A 22,121-nucleotide genomic window follows, 5' to 3' on the forward strand; every position below is an offset into this window, starting at 1 on the left:
AAATTTACTCAACCCATTTCCTCTGGTGACACTGTACTCAGGCTTTCTACTGCCATGCTATCTCAGATCTCCTATTTGCATCTTTCGATCTTCAGCTTTATCACTTTCCCCTGAAATGGTGTTCTCAGTTCTCATGCCTTAGCTTCTTCTGATTCTCATTTCCTTCTACCCAAGTGTGCTGCTCTTTCCATCTCTACCAAGAAAGTTTTACATCAATATTACCCTGGTGTGTCTTTCTTGTTTGCCTTCAGTGTAGGCCTGAAATACATTTTGTTAAATGTATTTTCTCTTATTCAGTAACTTATTATGTAAAATCAATGAAAACCATTTTATTGATAAGAAACATTTACCACAATTCTCTGTTATCTTCTATAAAACCCTAAATAGGATCAGGATGCACCTCCTGCAGTTAGTGCCCATAATTTAGATAAATGAATGAAAGACTGCTGGGTTAAAAGCATCAACGTTAAGTCTTTTGTCTCAATAAAGTGAATTAATATGTTTGTTACATTGGTTGAGAAATAAAACCAATTTTTGTTGTTGTTGTTCTTTTTTCACTGTTACTTCAATTGATAAAATAATATTACATACTTTAGCTCACATAATTAAATTGGTTTAAATATAATGGCTTCTACTAAACACAGTTTAAGGGCTCATAATAGATCAATGAATATTATATGCATATATAAAATATCACAATGAAACCCTTCACTTTGTATAATTAATACATGGTAATAATTTTAAAAATTACATAGGAGGAAAATAATTTCAGATGTTACATGTGATTAAGACAGGTACTCAAAAGTAAATTCATTCGAGATTACATATAGTTTTTTTTTATCAGAATGCCTGTGATAATGGTTTCTACAACATTTGATCATAGGATGCAATAAATCACAGCTAGATTCTACACAGATCTTTCATGATAAATACTCTCCATTTAAGAAGGCAGGTTACTAAGTGTATGTCATTATTTTATTATTAATGGCAAGATCTTATCATCCATTTAATATAAACAGGTCTTGATTGAAGTCATTGACTTAGCCTTAACAAATATCGGCTATTATCAAAGCACTGCAGTATAGTTGCTGCTATATATTATTCAAATGAAAAACACTGTCTCCTCTCTGTATTTTCTAAACAGTCTAGAAACTGCAGTTGCCATGGGACTTAACTTTGGGAGTTTATCAGTATGGAAGAAATGTTTAACTTTATATTAATATTTTCAAATTTTGGGTCTGTCTGTTCTGTTATCTCTATTTGGACCATGCACATGAAGCTGCCCATGGAGGCCTGAATAAGGCATTTGATGCTTTGCCACTGGAGTCAGTACTGAATGACATGGCAGGGTTGCTAGGAACTCCAGCCGAGTCCTCTTAACCTCTGAGACATATCTCCAAACAAAGAGGAATCATAAAAATCTTACTTAAAATACGTGTTTCTAATTGCCAAAGTACTTGTGATCATACACCCTTGCCTCATTTGAAAATCTTAATATTGAATATTTATTTACTTTGACTCCTCTAAAGAATGTAGTCTAAACTCTAAAGTGATGGAATCCCTCCAGGAAGGTCAAATCCCTGTGGGAGGAGGATTTCTTTCTTGAGGAAAATGTTCAGATATAAGCCAAAACCTTGCTATTCTTAAATACAGTCTTTGATTAAAATTGGAAACAAAAGTCAGGTTCCCAAAATCACATAAGAAAACAAAAAGGCAAGCAAAGGAACAAACAAATAAACAAAAAAACTGACAACCCCCCCAGAACAAAAAACCCACAAAACCCCAAAGCTATTTTTCACTATTGTCTATACAAAGACATATATATCACTATTTTACAATATTTAAATTGTAGCATACCACATAGTCCAAAAACATTAATAAAATCTGTGGAAGTGAATAATTTGATATTTTTATAAAGAGAAGGTTAATAGGGCATTAAGATATAAAATACATATCCTTAAGTACGATTTCTATACTAAATTAGATCATCATATGAGAGCATATGTGAATCACAATATTTCAGACACAATTACATTTTCTTATGCACATTGGTTATCAATACGTGTTATTTTTGTTTAAGGATGTTTTATATAAGTTGTCTGTGACCCTACTCAGGTGTCCTCTTATTAAGTCATTGCTCTTGAATTAATTATTAAGGCTTACATAACAGTTTTTTACATATTTTGCTTCACTTGCCAGAACACTAGATGCTAATGGGGGAAATAATTTAGTGTTTTCTTACTCTTCTGTAGCTACTTTAGGTCAACTTTTAAACCTATTAAGCACTTGTTGTTCTGAAAAATTACATATAGATATGTCACCTTTATTGTTCTCATGGAGATAACAATGGGACAAGCTTCAGCATGACAAATATAGATATTTGTATCATGGAGTTATGGAAACACAGGAGAAGAGAGGGCTGAAAAGTTGTCCTTCAGTTGTGTTCTGAAGGAAATAGAAAGAGATAAGGTGCGATTCTATCACATAATAGTTTAAAAATATTTATTTATAAAGGAATATTTATTGTTTAAATTAATGTTTATACTCAGGGAACCACACCATGGGAAGGGTCATTTCTTCTGCCCTCATGAGTCATAGTTCATAAGGAAGAAAGTTAGAGGCTGAGATGCTCCACAGAACTTCATTGAAGAGTGCCGAATATTATTAGGACTTTCATTTATTGCACAACCAACCTTTTTCACATTGGGATACAATATTGTCATCTAAAAGTTAACATTCAAAAACTATATAGTTGAGTTACAAATTTCTGGCTAAAGGTGGGCAATACTGGACACAGGCAGAGTCGAAGACCAGATAGTTTAGTTTTATAATTAAGTTTCAGGTTGAGATATGATAGATATTGATTTACATTCAGAACTGTAGACTCACTAAGACAGGAAAGATGTTTTCTCCAAGGTTGCCAAATACAACTAGGCAAAACACTGTGAATGTAACATTTGTATGATACCTAATTGCTCCGTGGTCCTTCTTGCTGTATGTAGTTTTTTTGTATAAATGTGTAATAACATAAATGAATAAAATGTATAAAAGTAAAAAAATAATTTAAAAATCCCTAGTACAATATTAAGTTTATAATTTTATATTGCATTGACCTCATCGCTACCCTTGGGCACAAGTTTCCTAGCACAGCTTCCATACACATGTTGGGATCTATGAGGGAAGATGTCCTTGAGGTTTTAAATGCTACAAGTTTTAAAGAATGAATTTTATCATGGGCCAAGGAGAGGATGAGAACCAGGAGTCTGATTCAGTACTGTTTGCAGGACATAATAAGACTGAAACTGACCTTTTCTTTCTTAGCCTGAGACACATTTCAAAGCCCAAGGACTTAAGTCCTCGTCCCCATCTCTCTCCAGTTATCTTCCACTACTAAAACTATCCAGATTGCCTGCTGTTTGCTTTCAGAAATGCATTGGAAGCTACGTTCTTACATTATTTTTTACTTCGTTGAAAGTTGTATTAATTCCTTTATTTGGGGTTAATTCCATTATTGAGACATTATATTCCCCCCTTATGATAGAAATTTCTTCTCTGTAAATTTACAGCACCTGTTAATTTTCCTTCTTAAATCAGGCCCTCTGTGTGCCCACATCTTTTTCTTCTGTCATTTCTTTTTTACCCTTGTGGTTATTAGAATGAAAGAAGAAAAATTTCATTTATGAACTCTTTTTCCTTTCCTCACTTTGGCTTAACAATGAAATTTGCTTTCCAGAGACAGAACCTTGACTAATCCTCATCAAACTTAAAGAACATATTCATAAATATATTCTGTATTTTTTTTTGTAATTTTCTGAAACAGTTTAATGCTTCTAGCTCACAAATTTAGTCATTTCAATGAGGTTTGGTTTCTTAAGAACTTTAGAAGTTCCTTTGATGCACTAAGAATTAAGCGTAATCTCAGAATTCTGGGATGCAGAGGCAAGCAGATCTCTGTGACTTCGAGGCCAGACTGGGCTACAAAGCAAGCCCAGGACAGCCAAGGTTGCAGAAAGAAATCTGTCTCAAAGATAATTCCCTAGGAGAAACAGAGATGCTGATATATATCATTATTAATATCAGATAAATATCATATAGTGGTATTTAATACAAGGTGGCAGCTTAGCATGACCTAGAATCACTTAGGATAAGGTCTCAGTGAGGGGCTGTGTTGATCAGCTTGGTCGATGAGCGTGTCTGTTAGGGGGTTATCTTCCTTTTTTCTTTTTTCTTTCTAGATGGTGTTTCTCTATGCAGCCTTAGCTGTCCTGGACTTGCTTTGTAGAAAAGGCTGGCCTTGAACTCACATAGATCTGCCTCTGCTTCCCGAGTACTGAGATTACAAGCATATGCTACCCCACCCAGCAGAGATTATTTTAAATAAATTGATGTAAAATAACTGTGTGGGAACACTTGATAAGCCAGGGATCCAAAACTGTTATATGAGTAGAGAAACTCAGCTGAGAACAAGCAAGAAGAATTTAAGTATATATGTACTTTCCCCTTCTGTTCTCTACTGTTGATGTCTTGTGACCATTTCTCTCAAGATACTGCTGCTGTGTATTGTTAGACAATGGTGATTCTCAATGTAAATACAGAACGTGAACTTTTTTTTTTTTGCTTTCTCAGTGTACATGAAATCTATGTTTATATTATCTTGCAGTTTGCCAAGTAGGTAATGCATTATGTTTGTAAACAATATCTGCACCTTACTTAAAATGCTTCACTGCTAAAATACACCAGCTTTCATAGAACCTTTGGTGGCACTAGGCCTTATCTTGATGTTGACGGCTGCTAAGTGACCATTGTGGTGGTTTCTGAAGGTTGCATACCTAAGCCAATTTCTTATTTTTTTTTTACTTACATACTTTTTAAAAATTGATCACTTTACAGCCAGATCCCAGCCCCTTCTTTTCCCAGTCCCAACCTTTGGCCTGCCTCCCCCATTGCCCCTTTCCTTCCTCTCAGAGAAGGGAAGGCCCCTAAGGAGTATCAAGCCAGCCCGGTACCTCAAGTAGCAGAGTAGAATGAGGTGCTATTTAAGAGCACATATTCCAAGAACCTCTCAACATTAGCATCAATCCGAACAGCAATGCAAAGCTTGTCACATTTAAGCAAGCAAAAGTTGGTTGCTTACATCTTTTGTTCTCAGAAGCTTTAGCAACAGATACTAGCATATAAACAAACGTCTGTAAAACAGCTCTTCCCGTGGAAGACGTCACATCTCTATGGCTAGTCCTTTCCAGATTTTCAGTTAGTTGTTCATGTCAGAGAAATCATAGTCTAGAAATTAAAATCTGATAAAACCATTATACTTAGGCACCAACTTTTCATTGTTCATGGCCTCCAGAATGGATAGTGGACAGGAAGTTACCTTTTACTATCAGAGCTCTTGAGTGAACAGGTGAGCTGTCATTGAGCAGTAATTTTTTTCAACGGGGTTAACTTTTTCTTTACAGGTGTCCTCGACTGTGAGCTTAAAAATGTCAGCAAACTATTGTCTAGACAAATGCGCTGTCACTCAACATTTCTCAACCCACTTACAGAACACAGGGACAGTAAATTTAAGTTCAAAAGATTCCTAGGAATCTCAGGAAGGTATGTGGACCTTGGCTTCAGTGTGAAGTCACCAGCGCCATTAATGCTTTAGTGAGGTTGTTCTCTTCCTAATTAATGCAGTGACCCTTTAATACAGTTCCTCCTGTTGTGCTGACCCCAATCATAAAATTATTTCTGTTGCTACTTCATAACTGTAATGTTGCTACTGTTATGCATACTGAAGTAAACATCTGATATACAGGATGGTCTTAGTTGACTCCTGTGAATAAGTTCTTCAGCCCCCAAAAAGATCATGACCCACAGGTTGAGAAACAGTGCTTTAGTCCTAATAAGGGTGTTAGTTTGACCACTGAAGCTTTGAAGCCAGATGTTTAATTAACCTTTCTAGCTCTAAAAGTCCTTTCTCCTCTTCTGTACAATCCTGCATGGCCCACATTGAAAGTGTGCTGTTTAATATACTCACCTTCCTCGATTATTTTTTAAAAATCCTCAGGAAAACCTGCTGGAATTTTTACATCAGCACTTGTTCCACACTAAACTATGAATTGGCTGTTTTTTGTTGGGTTTTGTTTGTTTGTTTATTTTGGGTTGGTTTGTTTTTTGAGTTTTTTGTTTGCTTGTTTGTTTTTGAGATAGGGTTTCTCTATGTTATCTTGGCTATCCTGGACTTGCTTTATAGACCAGGCAGGCCTTGAACTCACAGCTATCCACTTACCTCTGCCTCCCTAGGGCTGGGATTAAAAAGAACCAGCCTTAATTGTCTGTGCATCATGCCCACCTTATACAGTTATAGTTTTAGGACTGTATAGTGGTTTCAAGTAATTATATGTTTTAGAACAAAAGAACTGGACACTGATGCTGGATCAGACCTGACAGGATTCATTCCTCTCAGCATACTGGACTCTGACATCCTGCATCCTTCATGTTCTAGCACCAAGTGCTTCAGTTACTAGGCCTCATCGAAGCATGACAGCTCCCAGGACACCTTCAAAGAAAGCTTTCAATCCAAATTGGTCCAGCATTTCAGACTTTCCTATACAGGATTCTAATTAAGCAGGAATTTCTTAACATTTTGAAACTGGACCACAAATGCTATTCCTAGGTTGTTTAACCATTTTCCTGAATTTTATTTGGGCCCCTACCAGGGTATTATTCATCCCAAATCAGCCAGAAGAAAACTAAAGAGAATGATACCCCATATCCCCTAAGGGGGTTGGGTAGGTTTTTGGTTGCTTGGGTGATAGATGTTTATTTTCATTGGGAGTGGGTCATAAGTTATTATTGGTCTTATTCAGAGAGAAAATAAGGTTGGATTCAGGTACATTTCTCCTTTCCTTAATCTTTCATTCTTAGGTTTTCTAATTCCACTCTTAATACTTTCTTCTGACAATAAATGAGGAGGGAGCAGGAGAGGGAGTGAGTATTCCTAGATTAACTGTTCCTTTCTCAGTTACTGCAGAGTGAGAATATGACCACTAAGGCCAAAGCTCCCACAGCAGTTTCCTGTCTCTTTTCTGCATTGCAGAGGTATTTACTTCCTGTAGTATTTACTTCCATATTAAAAGATCTCATGCTTTTCATCTGTACAGTCTGTGATAACTCACTGTTACTCTAAGTGGCCGCCACATACCTAGACTCACTTTTGTGACCCTCTAGTAAGTCTTCCTGCAGAGCAATGACTGATACAACTTTCCAGGCTGAATTATGACATTCCTGATTATCAGCTATGTGTTGGGCATGATAATCACAACTGTCTTTATTTCAGGGTCCTTGTCTGAGAAACAGTATAATTATTGTAATGAGGCAAAGTGAAAATTAGAGAGATAACCATTATGTGCCCTCCCTCTACCGGGGCCCTCTGAATACTGAATGAACAGGCGGCCATTGTCTGATACCTGAGAGAAATTGGTGATTGTGATCTTATACATCCAAACCAGAGTTTTCTAAAAGGGAATTGTTGTTCTCATTTTCACCCAAGGGACCTAAGACACATATCCACAGTGATTTCTGTGAACAATGTATGCTTCTGCCATGGTCCCCGCTGTGTTTGTTGTGTGTCAGATCATGGGGCACACTCCTTGCTCTCTCTCTGGACTTGCCACTTGCTGCTCTACTGTGAAGAGCACTGGTGTAGTTCAGACATGACAGTGCATTCGCAGTGTGGCAGATCCATCGACGCTAACCTCTTGAGATTTAGTTTTCTTCGCTGTAAGCACCGTGATGCTCACTTTTACAGTGAGTCTAGCAGCTTAAACAATATGATAGCTCTTGTTGGGAGCCAAGAGACCCCTGGCTGAGCCGGACTCCAGCTGGCCTCAAGCCTACTGTTGAAAGAGCTTATCAAATATTCTGCCTGGCCCTGAGAAAAGGAACATTCAGCGTACCGTGACTTCTGAAAAAAGCCACCTATTTCCTCCCCCTCCCCACACATTACCCCGGGGTTCTTACCCCAGAAGATTCTGTACTTTCCCACTGCGTTCCTTCCTACCCCCGCCCTTTCAGAAGCTTACTATAAATTTGGATACCCCCGTACAACAAACGGCCCTCGATAAGCAATGTTTTCCTGGGCCCATGTCTCTGTTCTCGTCCATTCTTTATTCACAGGTCGCGACCCTCCTCGCCACTCCACGAATAACTGAACCCGCGGTACGGGGACAAGCTCTTATGTATACTATATAACTAAGTTTAGTAGTGGATGACCATGCATATGCACATTGTTTTTGTTACAATATACCAAGAACCTAGGGCCACCTTATTCTATACTTTTGACCACTGTGTGAATTTAGTTCCACCTAACTACTGACTATTAAAATGGGGGACTTCCTTTGTTTAGAAGCACCACTTTGTTTCTAACCTTAACACAGATTTGATTCCTTGATCATGCTCTGTGGGGCTGGTCATGTTCTATTCATCAGGACTGTGTCTCAGTTTAGGGAGGTGGTAAATGTGCACCTATAGTATAGTGCACAACACGCACAGAAATGATCCTAAACACAGGGCCATAGCATAATACAGCAATAGTTAAGCTGAAAATGTACTTTTTATGTCTTTTGCATGAGAAGTCAGAGTCATACTATTTCAAGTCATATACTTCTGACACATGCAGATTGGTCGTTTGTAGCGACTGGACTGTCTAATGATTAATTTTGTATAAATTTTGGGTTTAGTTATCTGGACTGGGGCATTGAATACAAAAACTGGAACCTTGGACAATATATGCTCCCACTAAAGAATGTGAAGTTCTCTTGTTGCTACATGGTACTCTTTTTTGGAGAGTTGGGAATGACTCATGGTAACTTTCATTACTGCTGCGCAAAGTATCCAAAGGTAGATTCCTTCAATTTTATTTCTCCCTTCAGGGTCCAGAATATTCTTAGAATTATTTTCATTTTATTGGATACATTAAAAAAATAATCATAATACTATTACTAGTAAGTTAATGGTGTTAAGAGTACTGATTAATGAGACCGTATTCCTTTTCACCACTATTAGTCAGCATCAAGTCACTAGCCTAAATTATACCAGTGTCACAGAAGAGCACATGAAGATGGTCTGCTGACTCAGGGTCCAGAGGAAAGTTGATGCTCAGAGTCCACAAACCATGGTCTTTGGAATAGGATGATGGGAAGATTTCCTTGCAATTTGTAGGCAAGTCATTTAATAAAACTTACATAGTATTCTCTGATTAGAGTTGTCTTCATGTCTGTGTGAAACTCATTAAGAAAGGTTAAAAGAAAATAGAACATTCTGTTACCTTACCTATATGCTGCCCATACATGTGATAGAAAAAACTGAAACAATATGCGGTGTTCGTAGGTCCATATGGATTTTTGGGAGCTATGCTGAATACAGGGCTGAGAAGTCGAGCCTTTTCGCCTTCTAGTCTGGGTCTAGATGTCTCAATATACATATAAAAACCTGAAAGCAGGAAAACAAGTGTTGAAGCACATTCTTACGAGGAAACATGAAATGCTAATGTAACATTTCAGAGCTTCAGTTCAAAGTAAAAACTGGTAACATGGTTTTTATCTCATGTATAAAACCTGCATGGCAATACAAAATTAATCAGGACTTTAACAGGAAAAATAAGATATAAAGAACTGAGAAAAGTGATAAGTTTAGTGTTGAATTAACACAAAAAATAAATAACACCCTGATCTCTCAACTGTGTTTGTCATTTAGCTGTGAGAAACCATTAATGACCACAAGCTTTGGAAATATCTGAAATGTTGATGGCATGTGTAAGACATAGTGTTTTACTCTGTGATTCTCAAATACATAGGTCACTACGCAGTTGTACTTCACACTGAGAACATTTCCAGTTGCCATAAGCACCTCCTCAAAATCCTTCCTACCTTCTTTGGAACCACTGCGATCTGCATTGGGCCCCGTGTTAGGGGTGTATTTTGTATTTCTTGTTGCAGTACTTTGCTTTGTCCAATCAAAATTATCTGTATCATCTTGGGTGAACAAACAAATATTACCATCTTCAAATCCACAGTGAAATTCTCCTGTTAACACATTTTAATTAAAGTAGTAAGTAATAGTTAAATAGGACATTGTAGTGTTTTATTAGAAACATTTCAAAAATCACAATGTAATAGTAATGCAGTAATGACATCAGAACCTTAATGGCACAGTTATCACTAAACATAAAACTATTATAGTTTTGATAAAAAAATGAATAATGGTTTTATTGGCATGTTTTAATTTTATAAAGGAATGGGTTGCATTCTGGCCTTCCCACATGTACATACAATGTCTGTTGATCATATCACTCCCTGTAAATCTGTCATCCCTGTTCTGCTTTTCTCTTTCCATACCCCCTGTAGTCACATCCTCAAGACCCAGCTATCCCACTCCTTGGACTATACCTGGAAGATGCTCCTCCACACCACAAGGACATATGCTCAAGCATGTTCATAGCAGCCTTATTCATAATAGCCAGAACCTGAAAACAACCTAAATGTCCCTCAGTTGAAGAATGGATAAAGAAACTGTGGTACATGTGCACCATGGAATACTACTCAGCTATTAAAACAAGGAAATCCCGAAATTTGTGGACAAATGGATGGAACTAGAAATGGTGAGTGAGTTAACCCAGAAACAGAAAGACTCACATGGTATACTCACATATAATTTGGCACTAGCCCAAAATGCATGTCTCCTGAAAGTCTTCAGGAGACTGGGATATATGTGAGAACACCCCACTGGGACTCTACGTAAGACAAATATAGGAGATGGGAAAATAGAAGGACCCAGAGGGTCCTAAAAACCTACAAGAAGAACATCGTGACAGGTGGATTGGGGCCCAGGGAGGTCTGCTCAAGCTATTGCACTAACCAAGGACAAAACAAGTTGTAAACATCAAACCCCTACTAGCCAATGGACAGGACATTCTCCACAGGTATGTAGAGAGCAGTGATTGACTCTGACATGAACTCTGGTGGCCCATATTTAACCACTTCCCCTTTGTGGGGAGGCCTGGTGGCACTCAAAGAAAGAATAAGCAGGCTACCAAGATGAGATTTTATAGCCAATGACCATATAGTGAAGGAAGAGGTTCCCCTTAGTCATAGACCTAGGGGAGGGGAGTAGGGTGAAAGCAGGAGGGAGGGAGGAATGGGAGGAAACAAGTGATGGGATAACAACTGAGTTGTAATCTGAATAAAATAATAAATAATAAAAAAAAAAGAACTTAAAAAAGAGTAATGTCTCATGTTACATTAGGCCAGTATATAATTATACAACGAAGGCCCGAATCTTTTGTTTAGAAACAACCATATAACTCTAATTAAAAAAAAAAAAAACAATTCACATTTGACTTATGACTGGAGAATTTCCTAACTTTTAAATAATGCATTGGAATAGTTGAGAGAGAATGATCAATTAGGAAATTAGCTTTCTAAAACAGGAGTTGGGGTGCAAACCCATAATCCCAGCACCACAGGAACTGTGGTAGGAGAACCACTGTGACTTCCATGTGCACAGTGAATCCCAAGCCAGCTTTCCCTTAGGTAAGATCTTGTCTTAATAGACCAATAGGAAAGAAAATGAATCTTTTGAGTTCACCTGGTAACATTACAAACATGTATACACCGAGCATGCAATTTCTCTTCCCTGTCCTCTAGAATTGCTCTTCTGTACACACATCTGCAAATCTGTAACTTTGCTTAGGGCAAGGCGATAACAAATTGATTTTTAAAGCAGTCATCACTCATGCTTGAGTTGCATGTGGGTTAGCCAGATGTGTGAGATCCACTTGAAGTGAATTTTATAAAGTACGTTTATGAAGACCCCCGGGAAGAACTGGGGATTTTCAATGATGCCTGCCATATGCTGAGTTCAGAAATAACCTGAGTTCAGACAGAAACTTTTCAGCTTGCCGTTAAGTGTGGTTAGTTGTAACTTCTAGAGTAGAAGGTTTTCTTGCTCGGATATACCCTGCTTCAAAAAGTGTATACAGAGATGAGTTGGTTAATTCCATCAGAAACAAGCTAGGTGCATTGCTTGAAAACACATTAAATGTAGTGCATATAATTCCATTCAGTAAAATGGGAGTTTGCAAAATCTCAATGGTCTTCACTGAGAGTCTGACATTTGAGAATACTCTGGTTTACTTAGCTTTACTTGTTAAAAAAAAAGTTCACACAGCCTCCATCTTTGCTGAAGTTCACAAAGAGAGAAGCAGGTACAAGATCTCCCGCTGGTGTCTGTAGTGCCTTTGCAAAGGGGCACATTCATTAGAAGTCCCCAGGAAGTGGCTTTAGGCTGGGATCACATGCCTGGGTTAAGCAAAGCCTTCTTTACATTTAAAGAATATATTTTTGTTTTGTTTTGTTTTGTTTTTCAAATTAAATAGTTTCTGTATGTCTGTATATTCATATTCTATTTAGATGGATAAATGCTAGAAAGACAATATTCTACATAAAATATTTTATTATGTAAATATGTATTTGTGTTTACTTCAGAGTTTTGATCTCAAAAGGACACTGTCTTTAATTGTTTTCTATTGTTTAATGTCATATTTTATTTATAAATAAAAGAGGCCATAAAACACATGAGAAAAATATGTATTCCAGAACTCATGCAAAAGTTATGCTTATATGTTATTTAAAGTTAAGTATAGCCAATGGACAGGACATTCTTCACAGTTGAGTAGAGAGTGGGATCTGACTTTCACACGAACTCTGGTGCCCCATATTTGACCATGCCCCCAGATGGGGAGGCCTGGTGGCACTCAGAGGAAGGATAGCAGGCTACCAAGAAGAGACTTGATACCTTATGAGCATATACAGGGGGAGGAGGTCTCCCTCAGTCACAGTCATAGGGGAGGGGAGTAGGGGAAAATGGGAGAGAGGAAGAAATGGGAGGATACAAGGGATTGGATAACAATTGAGAAGTAATATGAATAAATTAATAAAATATATTAAAAATAAATAAAGTTAAGTATAATGGGGACTGGAGAAACAGCTCAGTGGTTAAATCACTTGCTGCTCTTTCAGAGGGACTAGTTCAATTCTCAGCACTTATATTGGCTCAAAACCATTTGAAAATCCAGTCCTAGGGAGTCTAACATTGTCTTCTGGCTTCTGAGGACACATTACCCACATAGAATACATACATACAGGCAAATCATCCATATACATGAAATAAATACAAATTTTAAAAACTCCTGAAGAGAACATTTTTAAAAATTACGTTCAATGACTTTTTAACATGTTTGAATAATTATATTATTATTCTAACACATTAAATTAGTTTATTACATATATATGCAAAAAGACTATTCATATCGTTTATTCAAATAAGGAATATTTACAAGATAATGCACATTCACTGAGCCACTTAAACTTAGCAAAAGTAAGTGTAATATTAGATATTAAAAGATCTCACAAATATGCAAAAAGAGGTCTAGGAGTTTCTAAAAGACAGAAATGTGATGATTGGCTACACCTTCACTTTTTGTGATTTTTCAGATTATAGAATGATTTTCTCACTTGAAAGACTGCTGTGGTTTGTATGAGGATGCCCCACAGTTTGATATGATTGGATGTTTAGCTCTCAGGTGGTGGAACTGTTTGGGAAGGATTAGGAAGTATGGCCTTCTTGGAGGAGGTGTGCCACTAGGGTGGGCTTTGAGGTTTCAAACCCCTATGCTATTCCAGTTGGTGTGCCACATCTCATCTGCCTCATGCTTATGGATTGGATGAAAACTCTCAGCTACTGCTTAAGTACCATGCCTGCCTGCCACCATGATACCGGCCATGACATTCATGGGCTATATTAACCACTGGAGCCATGAACCTCAAATTAAATGTTTATCAGTTGCCTTGGTTATGCTGTCTTTTCATAGCAATAGAAATGTAACTAAGACAAAGAGATACATAGAAATAAAGATCATTTAAATACTCTGTATTCTATCATCTCCATCAAAATACTGTTTTCTTTTTGTCCCCCTGAATCTATTCCAATATGGTAAAGAAAAAATTTAACAAATTAGGAATAAGAAGTCTGGAGTTCCATGACCTTCTTGCATAACCTATCCTCTTATGCAGTTCCTTAGAGCTTGCGAAAACTAGCCTTACATTAAAAATAAAGTGGTCTCATGGACTGTTATTATGATCAGGTTTTCATAGTGACTCCTCTTCTTATTTCAAGGTGGTTTGCCAGAGACAGGGATGTGTGACGTCTCCATTGTCTACCTGTCTGTATTTAGAATCACCTAGGAGACAAATTTCTGGGTGTATTCCTTAGGGTTTTAAAATAGAGGTTTAATTAAAGAAGGAAAATCCACCCTGAATGTGGTGGTACCATTTCATAGTCTGGAAACAATGACTGAATAAAAGGGGAGAAGGAGAACTGGATGAGCACCAGCATTCATTTATCCCTGTTTCCCAACTGCAGACTCCATAGCCACGCCTTATTCCGGGATGGATGGTATCCTTATTACACTATGGGACACATGGTTCCTTCTACTATGTAATGTATATGGGGATGCTTATGTATGGGACTAATTTTCAGGTATATGTATGACTCTTCATGATCTATTTATAAAATTTAATGTAAAGCAAGAATCAGAATTCAAAATCAAAACGAGAACAAATATATTGGAACTTAAATTTACATAAATTTTAGTGATTTATGGCCAGTGTTGGTGGTGCATGTGTGAAATATCTGTACTTAGGTTATGAAGAGAGGATGATGAGTGTACGCTCTAGTAACTCTAGATTACATAGCGAAACACTGCCTTTAGCAAATGCAGATGTAATAAATGATCAAAGGCCGGGAAGATGGATCTTTAGTTAAAATCATTTGCAATATAAACATGGTGACCTCAATTAAAACTCAGAATTCTACTGTTGGAGCTGAGGATTGAGTCCTGAAGGTTGTTCTCTGACATCCACAGATGTAAAATGTCACATTTGTACTCCAACATGCACACCCTATATGCAATTATACACAGACGTGCATTAACAAAAATAATTATTTTATAATAAATGGCTTTAGTAAGTAACCTTTATATTCATGAGGAAAAGACAACAAATCCAAGAATCAAATCAAAGAAACATGACAACAAAATGAAACACTGAAATGATACCCCACAAAAAAGAAAAATTAACTGCTTAGTTACAGAACAATGAATGTTAGTCAGTTTGCAGAAATGACTCCATATTTTCTTATTTAGTTAACAGTATGAACATTAATTATCGGTATTAAATTATTTGTGTTTATATCATAGTCACTGATGTTATTATACAGTGACAATTTTACAATTTTAAAATCATTGTTTTATATCAAGTAGGAACAATCTTTATCTAAGTTTTGTCTATTTATATAAAATCCATTTTTCTTCACTATGCAATAATGATTTTTTCAAGTGAAAATTATATACTTACTCAAATGAGGATTTACAGGTGCTGGAAAAAAGAAAGAATAATGTTAGCAAAGTTTAAATATCATTTGTAAATAGAAGCATTTACTTGGAGTCTTGTTGTTTCTTTTAAGCCTCATGATGGCAGTGGAAAAATGTGTCTACAATCCATTTTGTTCTATGGGACAGAGTGCAGTTTACTAAGAATTTCAAAGTACCACAACATCCAAGTTAAGGAGCATAGGGAAGTCATTCATTTTCCAAGGAATGGCATTGCTAACCCTTTATATCTTACCCAGAACAAACCCAGAAATCACACAGAGGTTGTTGGTAAAACAATCTGTAATCTAGATGAATTAAGAAATTCAAGAAATTATTCAATAGGCTAATAGAAGTTGATTTAAATTATAATGCTTAATGTTTTAGTATATATACTTAAGAACATCATGAAAATGTTCAAAACTTAGAACTTAAAATGATAGCTATTTTCTGTTTTTCAAAATTTTGTAGCTTATTAAGGAAAGTAATAATCTTCCAAACATTGGATAAAGATCCAAAGATACTCTGTTACAGAAAGGTGGATGCTAGGCCCATCCAGCGTTACCACAGTTGCTTAACTTTGCAAGAAATCAAAACTTTCTGGGTCTGAATATAGTCATTTTTGTAAGTAATGAATGCTAATGCATGATCCCTAATGCCTCCATCATCAAAGAAATTACAGTCTTATAAATTAGGCACTGAAAGTATAAACCTTAGATAAAAAGAGATAACATAAAAGCCAGAGGGAAAATAGTTAATACAAAGGTGAAATATTCAACAGCATTTAAGTAGCAATTTCATTCATCCTGAAGAAAACTGCTTTGCAGTTTTGAAGGCAGGGATTTTCACTGACTATTATAGCTTTGAATACCATAAAAATGTCAAACAATACAATACCAATCTTGTTAGTATACATTCAGAGAACAATTACATTTAATCGCATCACTCCCTTTGAGCCATCAGTTCTAGAAATCAGATCTGAATCAACTTTTAATTCAAATTCAAACTTCTACTTTTATTCACTGTGACATTGAAATAGTGAAGAAGTATTTTCTAGATATGCTTTATAAAAGCAATCTATTACTAACACACACACACACACACACACACACCCATTAAATATTAGCAACCTGAAAAAAATAAACCATATGGCTATCATCATCATTACAAAAAAAACCCAGGATGCCCTCCAACACTTGAAAAAACAGTGATGCTGGTTTTGTCACTGGACCAACCATAAAGAGAAACATGCTGTCAGATTGCAAAAGACACTTCAAAGCTTAATTGTATTGGTAAGTAAAATAAGTTGGTTCTGAAAGCTTCTTGCTGTTTCTAACTACTTACCATCCGGATAAAGGAGAAACCACAGAGACATTAAGAATATTGGAGCTACCAGTGTTAAAGAGGACAGAGCAAACAGTTCTAGACTGCAGGATTTTACGGCAGTGAAGCACATTAGCTTTATAATAAAATACTGGAGAAATGGTGAGCTATATATTGAGCAGCTTTCAAACTCCATGTTAATAGTATTACATACACAATGATACCTAATGTAAAATATTGACTCATGATTATATCAATATTTATTAGTCTAAAAAAGCACTCGATATTGTAAGATATTGAGTAACTTCATCTGAGGACAGGATTCTCCATACATCTCAATTTTCTAAAACCTTAAAGCCACCATGAAAATCTTATTTAAAATCACATAAAAATAGGTCTTAAGTCCAAAACTTTAATGGCAGAAGTTTTAAACAAAAATACAGAAAAAATAGGAAGGAAAGAAGGAAGGAAGGTAGGAAGGAAGGAAAAGAAAATAAAAAAGAAAGGAAAGGAAAGAAGAGTGAACAGAAAAACAAACAAACAAACATAACAAAACAAAAACATTTAAAACATAGATTGAGGTAGCAGTGAAAACAAAGGGAAGTTTTTGACCTGACCCAGGGGCTCAGTTTTCACTGAGGGCTTGTTCAATATCTCTACCTTTGTAACCTGATATTAACTTTTGTGATGATTAAGATGTTTTAAATTATTTGTTTGATTGTTTTCATCTCATCCTTACCAATCTGCAGAATATGCTAATTTTTACTTTGTGGATACTTTAAGAATAATTACTCCACGTAATTTCATACATAAATAAATGTTTGTAAAAAAAAAAAGAACTACTTACCAGTATATTTAATTACACGAATTGTTGAATCTCCCTCACCAAATTTAGTGAGAGGAGTCAGTCGGACTTCATAGGCCTCTGGTTTAATTAGTTCAGTCAAGTTATATGTAATTAGTTCTCCTTTTTGAATATTACCATTTATTTTAATCTCTTGTTCCCACCAACGTTGCTGTCCAGCCTGAAATAAAAATTATTGTATTCGGTTTGAAAGTGTAATAAACTTCATTGTAGAAGTTTATTAAACACATTGTATTATATACATATGTTTTATAAAGTGTTACATTTTACAGATATTTTTGATAACTGCAAAATAATCAGAGGTTAATTAAATAGATTCAATTGATTTCAATGAGTCATTTCACATTGAGAGTTAGAACATTTAAAAACCACCATTTGATATTTAAAGAAGGGTGTATATAATAATGTCTTACACAAATTGTTGGTGGTTTACTAGATTCTTGAACAGCTGCAACTTCTTTACCATATCATCAAGCATATGTACTGTATACCTAAGAGTTTCCAGAAAGAGTTACAGGTATCAGAGTTATAACACAGACACGACTATTTTCTTAGCTCTTTATGTCCATTGAAAACAGAGAAGAAATGAAGACTGAAATTAAACTCACTATAAAATGATTTCCAAAAGTCATAGGTGCAATTTCAAATTTTAAGTAAGAAAGAGATCAAGAGTGACACATCAAATATGAGTGGGAAAGATCCATAGCTAAGTCATCCGAGGGCAGCATGGTGAGAATGAGGCTTGGTAGTGAGTGAGAGGAAGGTGAGGTATCTGCCATTGGATTCAGGAAGATGGACATGCCAGTGACCTTGAAATAAGTTCTTCCAGTTGAACAAAGAGGTTTAAAACCTGACTCTAGCCATCTAGAAAAGGGATGAGTGTCACACAGCACCCTACAGGGAACACAGGATACTCAGATAAGTTTATGAATATTTGGGGGAGGGGCACTAGGTACTGAACTCAGGGCTTCACACAGGATAGCAAGTAATCTTTTTCTGAGGTACATCCTCCAGCCTTGCTCAGACATTTTTACACAAGTTATATAAATTAGTAACTAACAATATGATTTTTATTAAAGACTCTTCCAGATATTTTTCAAAGATATTTTAAAGTAATTTTCTTCAGTGTTCAATTTGAATTTTAAAATTCAATATTAATCTAGAAGTGAAATTAAGATAGGAAAACTACTCATACATAAAACAAATTCATTAATTTTTGTAATGATACTTCCAATATCATTTGTCCCCCAGTACCCAGTAGTCAGGAATCATTCAACATTAGGAATTCTGCTGAAGAATAAGTTTCCTTTAGATGGAGAAACTGAACAAACTTCCACACTAATAGTGAAACTATTACTAGGCTAGAACTTGATTGAACATACAACTAAACTAAACAAAAATTGATAAGATTCTTTATTAATAATGTTCACATACTGAAATAGTTTAGAATTAAAATGAGAAAAATACTGAATATTACCTAGTCACAAGTATAAACAAACAAACAAACAAACAAACAAAAAACCCAACATTTAGTAATTGAGACTGGGGACTTGTCAACATAGATATGGAACCAGCTAGTCTTTCTCTCAATCTCTCAACTTCTGTCATTTCCTCTCCCCATGTATGTATATATGTATATATATGTATATGTATACACACACACATATATATAAATGTATATATATATTTCATAGTCCCTCATCACATACCATCTCTCTGTATTTCTGACTCATGTGAATGTCTTCTACTAACAGTTTAAATTTTTGTTAATTAAGTTATTGCATCTAATTCATTACAGTTCTTGATAGAAATGATAGAATGATTTACTATTGCAAAGTATGTTTTGTGTTATTTTTACTTATTTTGCTGCATTATCCCATTCTCCTTTATTTTTCTTAATCCAATAATATAGATGCTAGACATATGATAGGTAATAGACATAGTTTATTTAAAATAATGTTTGTTACTGTCCATATCTGAAATATATTATATATACTCTTGCTTATGGTAATATATGTCCTTCATATGTTTAGTTATTTTTCCCATGTGCTGATCATGTAACTTAACATTCTCCTTCAGAGGACTGTTTGGGGCTGAAGACAAAGAAATAGTCTTTCAGATACATAGCTTTGTTCTGACATGATCCTAAGGGCATTAAAAAATGCCATTCACTTTTCCTTTGACTGTGAAACCCTTTGATAGTCCGGATAAAGGTGGAAAAATTCCCTAGTCCATTGGTCTTAGGTTCTATTTTTGTTTGCATCAAAGTGTTAAGAATCAAAGTTCAAGTTTGTCTTGATGGTGCACAGCTGAGGGCAACAATTATTTGAGTAGGAATTCCACTTACTAACATGGATTGTGGATTTCTGCTTCTTCACAATTTCTCATGGTAATTTTCTTTCATGTTTCTCTACAAATATATGCATGAATCATTTATATGTACACATATTTGTACATATATTGTATACAAATACTATATATGTGTGCCTATATGTGTATGTGTGCATGCATTCACAAACATGTGTATTTGTTCTCTAAAGGTGGGTTGGCCTATCTATATAACTTGGACTCCTACTGTTTTTGTACTGTTCCTGTTAAACTTTTAGAAATGGAAATCTCCAATATGCATGCTGTTAGTGTTTTTAATTAATTTTGTCTCACAAACAACAAACAAATCAGTCAAATTAAAAGAAGGCTGTCTCATATGCAACCCTTGAGCTCTATTCATAGAAGAGAGAAAAGAATTTGCTCTTGAAAAGGTTTCTGTACAGACTGAAAGTAGGTATAGATGCTTACCTAATATTCAGTCCCCAGAAGTGCAAATGCTTAACTTTAGAGGACAAAATATAATGTCTACTGTGAGATTTCATTTCCTAAGAAGGTCAGAGAAGCTAGACCCATGAAGTCTCATCAACATGGCTGCCAAAACAAGACCCAAACTAACCTTCAATAAAAAAGAAGCTAGAGGCCACGGATCAGAGCAAGATAAAGGGTGCAGATATAAGGGAGGAGTTGGAAAGAGGAAAAGAAAATGATATAGTAATATTAAAATTTAATAAATAAATACACAGGAGTAATAAAAAGACCAAAGAAAAAGATAAATATCACTATGGGTAAAGCAGAAGCTCACAACAAATCCAAATGCAGAGAATAAGTGTTAAAGGATTACTCAACCACATATAGTACATCTATGTGTTCTGTCCCTTCTCAAGACTCTGAGCCCATTGCAGAAGGGGAATCGAAGATTGTGAAAGCCCACCACAGACAGAGGAGCTACGGACGGTTGGTAGCTTCTAGGAGAATGAGAGCAAATCTATTCATTAAGGTTGTAACCTCTGATAGTTAAACACCACACCCATTAACATTTGGGCAGCACCAACTGTACTCTGTTGGGTATTTTTAACGAAAACAAAAAGTTGGGAGGAGTAGGGCTACGTGGAAATTTCAGAGGATTTAGCAGGAGAGGTAGGGGTAAATATGATCAAATCTCCCCAAAAGTTAATAAAATTGCATATTTAAAGGGTTGATGTCATTAACATTCCTCTTAAAAAGGGATGTGTGAACCTGAGCTTTTAATAACTTTTTGTTCCACACAGAGAGAACTTTAATATATTAAAATTCTTATAAGTAAACAAGATGCAGAATTCAGTAGCAAAATGATTCAGATAATAGGCATTTCACAGATGAAGAAACCCCAATAGCTAATTAATTAGGAAAATATAACTCTTCACAATGAATCAATGAAATAGAAATTAATTTTGCATTATTACATATAATCAGATAGACTAAAGCATTGAAAATGTAACAGTATTAAAGTTTGGTGCAGCTGTAAAACTTTAAGAATGTCATAACTTGTGTTCAGGGAAATGAAGTGAGTGTGACTCCACCTCACTGACAAACGAGACTGTAACTATATGGATTCACACCGGAGGTTGGGATACATGGAGTAGGTAGAAGAAGTATGCGACAGTAGATGACTATGATAAGGTATATGATAGTCTTGGTTTCTGTTAGCTCCACATCACAGGCTAGCACATCACCAGGCTGATGGTACATATGCCTTAGTGCATCTGCGGGACTCTGAGCTTTTAAAATCCTTACATTATGTAACTGACAGCAATCAAACCTGCCCAATATTTATATGTTTATTCTACTGGGCATCAAATCTTCCCTCTACTCTAAAAGGGGAAATTATTCTTTAAAGAAGTTTGCTGGGCAAATGAACTTGGAAAAAAATGGCTATGGTAAAATGTCAAAGTGTGTCTGTTTACACAAAACATGCAGAAACACATTTGTAAAATTCTATCTTGAAAGCATATAGCCCTACTGATTGGTCCAAGTTTGCACAGGATTAAAAAAATGTTACAGCTTTAAAACGTGAACTCCCATACTCAGTGACAGGAATATTCAAACATAGGAAACATAGAACATGGTGCAAGGATAAGTAAATAATGTATAAATATA

At 35.7% G+C, this 22,121-nt stretch overlaps 1 protein-coding gene across 2 annotated transcripts in view; it reads right to left on the reverse strand.

Annotated features, from left to right (window-relative positions):
* Mdga2 (MAM domain containing glycosylphosphatidylinositol anchor 2) overlaps positions 1 to 22,121 on the reverse strand; it is an 800,517-nt gene that overhangs the window by 19,209 nt on the left and 759,187 nt on the right. For both annotated transcript variants that reach the window (XR_007830679.1, XM_051146875.1), the window contains 4 exons: positions 17,640 to 17,817; positions 15,456 to 15,476; positions 9,912 to 10,067; positions 9,316 to 9,474 (listed from right to left, as the gene is read on the reverse strand). Coding sequence is in view for 1 of the 2 variants with exons in the window: in XM_051146875.1 (XP_051002832.1) it covers positions 9,316 to 9,474; positions 9,912 to 10,067; positions 15,456 to 15,476; positions 17,640 to 17,817 (514 nt within the window). In the remaining variant the exon portion in view is untranslated. The remainder of the gene's footprint in view (positions 1 to 9,315; positions 9,475 to 9,911; positions 10,068 to 15,455; positions 15,477 to 17,639; positions 17,818 to 22,121) is intronic.

This window comes from Acomys russatus, chromosome 1, assembly GCF_903995435.1.
Source record: "Acomys russatus chromosome 1, mAcoRus1.1, whole genome shotgun sequence".
In the NCBI taxonomy this organism is placed as follows: domain Eukaryota; kingdom Metazoa; phylum Chordata; class Mammalia; order Rodentia; family Muridae; genus Acomys; species Acomys russatus.